This window comes from Podarcis erhardii (assembly GCF_964252035.2).
Source record: "Podarcis erhardii genome assembly, chromosome: 2".
NCBI classification, from domain to species: domain Eukaryota; kingdom Metazoa; phylum Chordata; class Lepidosauria; order Squamata; family Lacertidae; genus Podarcis; species Podarcis erhardii.
In genome coordinates, this window is record NC_138498.1 from 78,868,694 (window position 1) to 78,879,120 (window position 10,427).

The 10,427-nt window shown below is 40.0% G+C and overlaps 1 protein-coding gene and 1 long non-coding RNA gene across 3 annotated transcripts in view; one reads left to right on the top strand and one right to left on the bottom strand.

Moving 5' to 3' along the window:
• ATG7 (autophagy related 7) overlaps nt 1-8,456 on the top strand; it is a 98,797-nt gene extending 90,341 nt beyond the window's left edge. The window contains exons 18-19 of one of the 2 annotated variants that reach the window (XM_081848029.1): nt 6,635-6,705; nt 7,422-8,456. In XM_081848029.1, coding sequence (XP_081704155.1) covers nt 6,635-6,667 — 33 coding nt within the window. In that variant the 3' untranslated portion in view covers nt 6,668-6,705; nt 7,422-8,456. Of the gene's footprint in view, nt 1-6,634 lie in introns of both variants that reach the window. The other variant, XM_081848028.1, reaches the window with a different exon arrangement.
• LOC309334385 lies at nt 2,193-3,969 on the bottom strand. The gene is made up of 4 exons (XR_014153064.1): nt 3,840-3,969; nt 3,206-3,495; nt 2,486-2,734; nt 2,193-2,442 (listed from the first exon to the last, which is right to left on the bottom strand). It is a non-coding gene; the product is annotated as an uncharacterized lncRNA (long non-coding RNA).
• Nucleotides 8,457-10,427: the final 1,971 nt, after the last annotated feature.

The following is a 10,427-nucleotide window of genomic DNA, read 5'->3' on the forward strand; positions in this document are numbered from 1 at the left end:
AGAGAATTCATTTTGCAGCTTTGCGGCACAGTCTCATTTTGGGAATGCACTAAAGATATTTGCAGCCCTCGATTCATATTACAAAAAGTAGCTTCTCACACCATCACTCACACTGGGATTAGTGTGCTCTTTCTCTAGTCCCTGTTGATCCCATAAAATGAATGTAATTGCATTTGTATAATAGCTTAAAAAGATCAAAGTAGGTCCCATAAGGGGAGACAGTGTTGAGAGCCAAAACAAGCTGTTTGGCTTGTAAGCAATTGGAAGCCTTTAAGGTACTGACTCACATCTGCAGCATACTCTGCAATTCTGACTGCTCTATAGCATATGTTATAGCACATGTTGCTGAAGAAGTCATTTCTGCTTCGGTGAGTTGAAGAGAGGAAACATCAAATTCTTTAGATACCAACGCCTTTATCTCCTCCTCGCAGGTCTTTAGAATTGTACTGTGCGTGAGTTCGTCTTGGAATCGCAATAACCAGCACTGGACACCTCCCTTGTTTTAGGATGAGTTTTCTTTTGTGGGAAAATATTTTGCAACATTTACAGTTTTCTCATAAATACATCTAAATATTACTTGACACTCAAGGAAATCTTTAAGCTTTGTTCACTTCTCTCTAAAGGAAAACATTTCAGGTTTAATTCAATTTTAAAATGTTGGATAAATTAGAATTATGCAGATATTGCTTATGGAGAGCACAATATAGTTCATCATCAACAGACATGTAGCATTTCATATACAAAAGGAAGGTATGAAACCTTTAATATGTCATTCATTCTTTTCTTTTTTTAAAAAAAAAATTATAATGTTCAGGAGTGGACTTTATCTAGCAGGAATGTTTTCTGCTTGAATAAGCATCAGTTGAATCATCTTGCTAGCAAATGTGTCTTGAACATAGAATTAGCATTGATACTGTTAAGTGAACAGTAGAGAGCCGTAAAGGCAGCCTTTATTACATAAATAAGAGTGTCATGACTGAGTATACAGTGGTACCTCGGGTTAAGAACTTAACTCGTTCCGGAGGTCTGTTCTTAACCTGAAACTGTTCTTAACCTGAAGCACCACTTTAGCGAATGGGGCCTCCTGCTGCTGCTGCGCCACCGGAGCACGATTTCTGTTCTCATCCTGAAGCAAAGTTCTTAACCCGAGGTACTATTTCTGGGTTAGCGGAGTCTGTAACCTGCAGCGTATGTAACCTGAAGCGTATAACCCGAGGTACCACTGTATATGTATAAATGAGACAAATCATTTATACTCCTGAGGGATAGCTCAGTCGGTAGAACATGAGACTCTTAATTTCAGGGTTGTGGGTTCGAGCTTGACATGGAGTGAAAGACTCCTGTATTGCAAGTGGTTGAACTAGATGATCCTCATAGTCCATTCCGTTCTATGATTTTATGTGCAAAGTGCACATAGCAACATGCTGTAAGTGACAGATGCACTTCAATAAAAGAAAAGTTGATTTTGTGTTGTAGTTGTTAAATTAAAAAGATTGTAATCAATAGAGAAAGTGGTGGGAGAATAAAGATACAATTGGATATATGTAATTTGCATCCAGGTAATAATTAAAACCCAGCAGATGATGGCCTGGTTTGCACATAATGCTAAGCCAAACCAAGGCTAAATATGAATGCGCAAGCAATCACAGTAAAATGGGATTAACACTAAGCCACACCACGACTTCACTCAGAGTAGCATAGCAGCAGGAGGAGGACTGGTGAGCAGAGAAGCACCTGCTGCTTTTACTGTGAGCTTAGGTGCCAACTCCTAGGGGCTGAGGCACTTTTGGACCCCCAGTGTTTTTTGAGGTGGCTGCCCCCCATTGTTCCCAGGGCAGAAGAGGGCATGGTCCTTCTTCGGTGACTGACATCTCACCACCACTGGCTGGGGCAACTTCCTCGTCCTTTCCTTGCATGGCAGTGGGAGGGGGGACGATGGGGGCCGCCACGTTCGATTCCTCCCCCTGGCTCCTTGTGATGTTGCGCACTTGGGGTCAGGATGTCATGTTGGGGCCCCACAATCTTTTTTAGTAGTTAGCGCCTCTGACTGTGAGTATTCACATACTTATGCATTCACACTTTCCCATGGTTTGGCTTAACATTCCATATTCACCAAAGTATTGCTGGCATCCTTCTGCCTCAAGAGACAGTGGAGTATGGCTCGGTCGGGAAGGTGAAGTCAAACTGCTCCGCCAGCTCCCCACAGGGTATTTTGAATGTGGAGAAACAAGGTCTGCATATTTAGCTGCAAAAATTCCAAATGAAAGAATCTTTAAAAATAAGGGGAAAGAAGGAAGATACAAAATAAAGGGAACAAATGTTGAATTTGGAGTGAGGACATTTGTAAACTTGGGAGTAAACTGATGCAGTGGAAGATGTACAGAAGCTTACCAAGTTGAGGAAAGGCACAACCATCTTGTTAGCTGCTGTGCTGTTAAAAACCTGTAGCCTTTTTTTTTCAAATATATGAAGAGAAAAAAACAACCTGCAGCCTTTTCACAAAGTCTGTTCTGACATTGCCTTTAATATGAATGCTACTCTAGGCAATTAGTTCACCTGGTAACAACCTAACACACCCTTTCTCTTTATCATTTCATTCCTTATTTATATATTCAGTGTAGTCATTTTTACCCATACAGCCTGGACAGTGAGCGGCCTTGAGCTGGCTGTGGTTGGAGATGCAGAATTCTGTGGACCTTCACCAGACCCTGCAATGCACTCCTTATCCTCTTACCTCTTACTTGAAAGACCTACATTGGCTCCCAGTATGTTTCCGAGCACAATTCAAAGTGTTGGTGCTGACCTTTAAAGCCCTAAACGGCCTCGGTCCAGTATACCTGAAGGAGTGTCTCCACCCCCATCATTCTGCCCGGACGCTGAGGTCCAGCGCCGAGGGCCTTCTGGCGGTTCCCTCATTGCGAGAAGCAAAGCTACAGGGAACCAGGCAGAGGGCCTTCTCGGTAGTGGCGCCCGCCCTGTGGAACGCCCTTCCAGTAGATGTCAAAGTGATAAACAACTACCTGACATTCAGAAGACATCTTAAGGCAGCCCTGTTCAGGGAAGTTTTTAACGTGTAATATTTTACTGTATTTTTGGTTTTTATGTAAGCCGCCCAGAGTTGCTGGGGAGGCCCAGCCAGATGGGCGGGGTATAAATAATAAATTATTATTATTATTATTATTATTATTATTATTATTATTATTACTTCAGAAGTTCCTATACACAAAGTTTTAGGAACATGTAATGCATGAAGAGAAGAAAATGCTTATTATAGATTTATTCTATATTAATAAATAATTTTGTAATATACACATGCCCTCAACCTTACATTTAATTCTTTGTACTGAATTGCTAAAGTTTTCTTACTCTTGATATATGTTTTTCCACTTCTGCTTTAGTTAGTAATTGTTTTCAGGCAGCTTTGTTGCAGGAAGCAGGTGAAAAGCCTTCATTGTTCCACAGAAAAACATTTGCTTCACCTAGAATTGTTTTTAGCTGTGAATGAATAGGAAAAGAAAGGGTAAAGCCCTGTTTTTATCTCCTTCCTGTTGTACAAGATAATTTCACACATATGGGGCTAATAGATACATAGTCCTGCATGGGCTTAATATGAACCTGAAATTTAAACTCCCAAGTTAATATTTAAAAGCCAATACATAACTGGAACATTCATGTATTCTGCTCAGGTGTGTACTTTTCTTACAGACTAGCCTTAATTTGACATTGAGCTTATGATTTCCCTGTTCATGATCTCTCCTGAAATTATGTCTAGCTTTGCCTCAGTTCTTTCTCTGATCAGGTTTTCTTCGCTACCTTACAAGCTTTACTGAAGTCTTTACCAGAGGTCAGCTGCCAACCACTGACTTCTGGTCTTCAAAATGACAGCTGCTGAACTCTTCTTCCCCACTTGGAATCCTCCTTAGCTTCTGCCTTCTGTAATTTCAGCTTTAAGGTGTTTGCTGCGTCATCTGTTGCCTATAGCAACAGTGATTTCTCAGTTCCTATCCCCTCTCTGGAATCTTGCTGCTGCTTAAGTTGTTTAGGAGACAGTGAAGAGATATATCAAAGGCTAACCCTTTTACAGCGCTTAGCCTGCCCTTTTATTCTCTCCAAACAGTTGCCACATTCTCACTAATATGATGAACCCCATTGGCCTAGAACTATGGACCAATAAATTTGAATGGAGTGTCCCACAAAATGATCTGCTATATTTTGACCTTTTCGTATTCTACTGAATCATATAAAAGCCAAATGTGACAGCAAATTGTTGTAACTGAAACCTTGCAAGTTACATAGTCTTGAGCAACAGCATCAGTTTAACTGCCTCTTGCAAACTACCAACTGAAGCCCAATATGGCAGCTGTAATCCAGCAAAATCTGGGGAGCACCATGTTGGCTATGTCCACATTAGAGAATGGCAGAGTTGGCAGATTGCAAGGTCAGCCTTGAGTATTTGTTCTACAGTGGTACCTCAGGTTACATACACTTCAGGTTACAGACTCCGCTAACCCAGAAATAGTGCTTCAGGTTAAGAACTTTGCTTAAGGATGAGAACAGAAATCGTGCTCCAGCGGCACGGCGGCAGCAGGAGACTCCATTAGCTAAAGTGGTGCTTCAGGTTAAGAACAGTTTCAGGTTAAATACGGGCCTCCAGAATGAATTAAGTACTTAACCCGAGGTACCACTGTATTTGCAAAGTCTCTTCATACCTAGTTTAAATTCTTTGGTTACTGTAGGGCAAGCCTTCCCCAACCTAGTGCCTTCCAAGTGGTCATTCTGGCTGGAGCTGATGGGAGTTCCAGTTCAAAACATTTTGAAGGCACTAGATTGAGGTAGGCTGCTGCAAAATCTTGTAACTGAAAAGGCAGCAGTCTATTAAATCGAGAGGTTTGTCTAGGTTCAACCTCTCAAAATACAGCTTTTTAAAACCAATTCTTCAAAACTGAATAACATTCCCATCCAGGGAATTTCATTCAAATTCCGAAAGAGCCCAGTTTTGGCACCAAATCTGAAATACATGTAATCCTGAGTACTCCCTCTACAATACATACATGCATGTAGTTTAATAGTAAAGTAGCACTGTGGTTTAGTAAGCACAAGCTCCCTTTTGAGCACATCTTTTGCTCTTGAAGAATGGTTTGTATGTGTTATGTTGATTTCTTTGTACTTCCTTACTTAACCGTATTTTTAAAAAATATATATATCATATTTATACTGTATAAAGCGTAGCTTGGGGGTGTACAGCTAACAAAATCCCCGCCTGCAAATGATCAAAGCATGGAACTAAAATATGAAGCACAAGAAAAATACAATCTTTCTTTTCCATTCCTTTTTGGCTTCCACACAGTATTTCCAGCTGGGTATGTGTTGCCATGAGATGAAGTAGAATCAAGTATATTGTAAGAGAGCACATTGTTATCCAGATCAGTTCCATTCTAGAAAGGAAAGTTAGCAACTCGTACTTTCAACAAGACTGGAGGGAGGATTCCTTATGGATTATGAGCCTGGTTGCCTACCACCCCCATAATTTCCACGGCAGCAGGCATAACTGGCAAATAAATGTGCAGGCAAAGTGAGCGTGAAATATCTACTTGCATTTCATCAGTTATATTAATTCATACAGTATGAACAGTTTGGGAAGCTCTGCCTTTTTTGGATATGTATGTGCTGTAGATAAAAAAAACTAATTTGAAGGATTTTCAATATAACACCTTTAATTACCAAGCTACTTGTTTGAAATCACCGTATTTTTCGCTCTATAAGACGCACCAGACCACAAGACGCACCTAGTTTTTGGAGGAGGAAAACAAGAAAAAAAAAATTCTGAATCTCAGAAGCCAGAACAGCAAGAGGGATCGCTGCGCAGTGAAAGCAGCAATCCCTCTTGCTGTTCTGGCTCCTGGGATAGCTGCGCAGCCTGCATTCGCTCCATAAGACGCACACACATTTCCCCTTACTTTTTAGGAGGGAAAAAGTGAGTCTTATAGAGCAAAAAATATTCTTATCATATTGTTTGTGATAATTGGCATATTTATCTTACGTGTTGGACAGGATGATTCTCCACCTGCCTCTTTTCTAATAAATCTTCAGACTGGTTTACCTTGAATTTAGAAAAATATTGTTTTGTGTTTCAGCTTGGTTTATGTATCATTCTCTAGCATGCACAAGCATGGTATCCCCAGTCTTTTTTTCAAATAGTGCCTCTTGGTAGTTTCGCTTCCCTCAGAAGTTTAGGGGCAAACATTCTCTGTGGCAGTCCTAAAATTGTGGAATTCTCCCACCTAAGAGGTACTTCTGGCTTCTTCCCTATACAACCTTCAACAAATGCTGAAGAGACACCTCTTTACCCTGGCCTTTGACACCTGAGATGTGTGTTTTCAGGGCCCACCCTATTCCTGTGATTGTACTGTATTTTAATTCCTGTTTAAAGTTTTAATTGTAAATTGTTGTAACTCCCTGGTGATGGTTGGGTAAAAAAGTTAATAGTAGTAGTAATAATAATAACGTAAAAGTTCTGATATTTGTTGCCTCATAATTTAATGTAAGAAAGAGGCTGTCAATTACCAATTGTATAAATGATATGAAAAAGCACTGAAGATACTGAATAGCATTTTTCTTCCTTTTTCCATTTCAGATCTGGGACATGAGCGATGATGAAACACTCTGAAAGCTCAGTGAATGAAGAGAAAGATGACCCACTTCAGGGTGTGTTGGTCTGGTTTTTTGGTCAGTCATATGACAAATTAATGATTGCTTACTTAACTGTGGCTGTTGTAAATAGAAACACTCACGGTGCACAACTTTTACTGGGATGGGACAGTATTGCAATTCAAGGCACTTGTACTATGAGTGTAATTTCTCTTTCTATTGTGTGTGAAATATATATATAAGAGAGTTACAATTAAAATCTCTCTATTTTTTTCAGCTTCTAAATATAGCTTATATTTAAAATGCCTCTGAAGAAAACTTCTCTGTTTATTTTTCTCCCAGTTTGACTTCTTCTTTTAAGTAAACATTCTGAACAAATTATGCCTTTTGAAACACTTCAGGGATTTATGGCCAATGTATCCTTGTCTCTGAGGTAGACAATAAGAAATTAGTCACATTGAGAATAAATAGAATGAGAGGGTCCACATGTTTAGTCTCTCAAAAAGACATTTCCTCTGGTTGTTTCTGTATATGGCAACACTCTATATATTCTCAACTTTTAGTGCCTTTTAAAAAAATGGTAGTTGATAACTCATGATTTTCTTCCTTCAAATACTAATAGTTCATTTCTGCTGCCTCCATAGCGAGGTGATTGCCCACCAACATCAAAACTATGCCATGAGCCTCTAAAGTATAATGAATTTAAATAATAATAAGGAAATCTATGTTATTTACTGTTTTTAATACAAGTATTATTTTATCTTCTTTGTCAGCACATAAACAATCAAACAGCTATGCAGAATCTTCATGCTAGCATTTTGTGCCCTTTGCCATTGGACTACTTTCTCAAATCGTATCTGGTTGCAGTCACAAATCTGGAGAGGCTCAGAGTAGCCAGGTTATGGCATATCATGTTAACAGCATACTTTTAATCTGTATATTGCTCACTGAATCTTGTCTCTACTTGATTTCTTATTTCTACTAATTACGAAACCCCTGTTTATGTCGTCTTACATTTTCTATCTAGTAAGTTAATCTAGCTCTTGGGAAGGGGTGTGCATTTTTAAAAAATCTCAACACTTAGAAGCTGTACGTTAGCAATAGCAGAAATAGGAAGCACAGTTCTCATGTGTATGCAAGTGCAATCTTTTAATTTAAAATAATGAAATTGCATAATGGCCTTCAGGCACCACTTGCTGAGGAAATTCAACATCTCTGATGACAGACTAGAACTCTACACTGGGAAAATTTAGTACTCCGCAGCTTGCACTGAGTCACCAGCACAGACGTCATTTGTAGATAGTGAAACAGGAAACTCTGTTTTGAAATTCTACAGTCTTGATTAGCTGAGAGTCCAAAACAGCTCGGGGTCCCAGGAATACTCTCCAATGAATGTCTGTCTTGACGCTTGGATTATCAAGATTGAATTTGTCAACTCTTTTTCCCCTCCGAGAGTTTTAGCTATATATGACATTTTAAGCACAGGGTAATACGATGTTTCCTTGCTTAGTAATTCCAGTAACTTAGAGTTGTATAAGACTGAGCTCGCTTCCTGTACATATGCTTCCCAGATGTCTGTGCTGTGCAGAAGTACTCCACTGTGACTTAGAAAACCTTCTGTTGTTTAACTTTATTGTGTTTTCCTCTCCCCTTACAAACCAGAATGGCGCTCTTGCTTGCTTGCTTGTACGCTTGCTTCTAGGTGTTTTTTCCCCCTTTGTAAAATGTTTTAAGCACTTAATTGAGGAAAACATAATGAAAGATTTTATTCTAATGAATTAAATGTACATTAAAAGAACTTCCAAGTACTTTTACTCACTGCCTTGTTTGCATAGATAGACTTCTGGCACCACCATCTACTGTTGTCGTTTGATAATGGAGGAAGTTGAAATTTGAGCTCTGGGGAATGAATGGGTGTGTTTTTGCTGGCATGACTGTCCAAAAGTAAAAGTCTTGATTATTATTATTATTATTTTGTCATAACAATGGAACCAGAAGTCATACAATTAAGCTGAAAGGTAGGAGATTCAGGACAGACAAAAGGAGGAGTCTTTTTTAATCATCCCCGCTCCCACATTAAGTTATTTGCCCTAGACCAAAGGCCTTCATACTCTCTGCATCAGTCCGCACTAATGTTGCCAAGTTAATTGTGTCTTCATTTAATTATCATTTTACTTCTAAAAAGTATTACTTAACCTGTTCTTTCCTGCCTGAGCAGGTCACAATAAAATTTCAAGTTCACAATACACAATAACATTTTCATACACATCCAGAAATACAAAATCAGCTAAAGCCAGCAAGATAAGAAAGGCCTGGGCACACAAATGCATTCTTGGCTGACATAAAAAAACCAGGGAGGGAGGGAGCTCCATAATGGTGGGGGCACTGTTGTGAAGGCCCTGTCTTGTGTTGCTGCATACCAAAAACTGGCCAACTCCTGTATACTCAAGAAGGCCTCCCCCCCAAAGGTCTTAATAGTTGGCAGTCATTTATGTAAGTTTTTTTTTATGTAAGTTTCATAAAATATGTTAAAATAACAATGGGTACAAGGAAGAATTATGGGCAACCCTACAGCAGAACGTCAGTAGTGTTAAGGAGCAGCCATCCAGCTCTGCTTTCTGGAGACAGCCCTGTAGGTAGAAGCAGAATGACTGTTTCACCATGCCTTAGACTCCTAGCCCACTGAGCCACTCTAGAAGGATATCATGGTCAGTGGTACTGAATGCTGTTGAGAGAATTAGCAGAGTTGCTGTCCCCCATCCGTCTCTCAGTAAAGGCCATCCACCCATCAAGGTGACCAGGGCTGCTTCAGTTCTGTAATCAGGCATGAATTCAGGTGGGTAAAGGGGCATTGTTGTTTCTGCAAGAGCGGCAGGTGAGATATAAGCAACCAGTTTCGCATTAAACTGCCCCCTGCATCTCAGGGAAGCAAGTGAGAAGAAGCTGGCATTGGTGTGATTGCTGATACTACTGTTGATGTGGGAGCAAGGCAGGGAACCTTAAACTACATTTGCCTGACGCAAGAAACATAATGCTTCTCTAGGTTGATGCTGTCCCACCCAAACTTTTGGGGGGAAGTTCAGACAACTTTTGTTGTTGTTGTTTCAAGCACTCCTATACAGGAGTGGATTGAATTCAGTTGCTAAGAGTGTTATCTCATAGCTCTCTATTTTTGTTTGGTTTGTTTTTTTGCCTTTCCAGAGTTATATGTCTTTTCCAAGACAAGGTGGTTATTTTTCGTACACCACGAGTGCTGTGCATACATGAAAGGATTTAGGCTGTAATGTGAGTCATTTCTGACATCCTCAATATTTATCTTAGGTAGACCTTACTGCTACACATGTGTGCACAGACTGCTGGGCAAGCCCAAAGGCAATATCTTCATAGGGTACCTGTAGAACAAAGGCTAAACTACTACACAGTGATATTACTCAGACTGTAATAATACTGCAGTTGCACAAGTGTCACAGAGGGTAAAGGCTGATATTCAGAATATTGCCTAATACTTTAAGTCCTTTGTCTAGGTCAGCCAAGTTGATAAACTTGTGTGTCGTGCAACAACAAAATAATTGTGTGAAATGACTGGAGTTTTAGCATCCTTGGCTTTGGCACTTTTGAGTGTTGTTCCTAACCATTACCTCAGTCATTCTTAAAGTAGGCCTGTAAGGTGGTCATGCTGGCCACATGACCCGGAAACTGTCTGCAGACAAATGCAGGCTCCCTCGGCCAGTAAAGCGAGATGAGCCCTGCAACCCCAGAGTCGTCCACGACTGGACCTA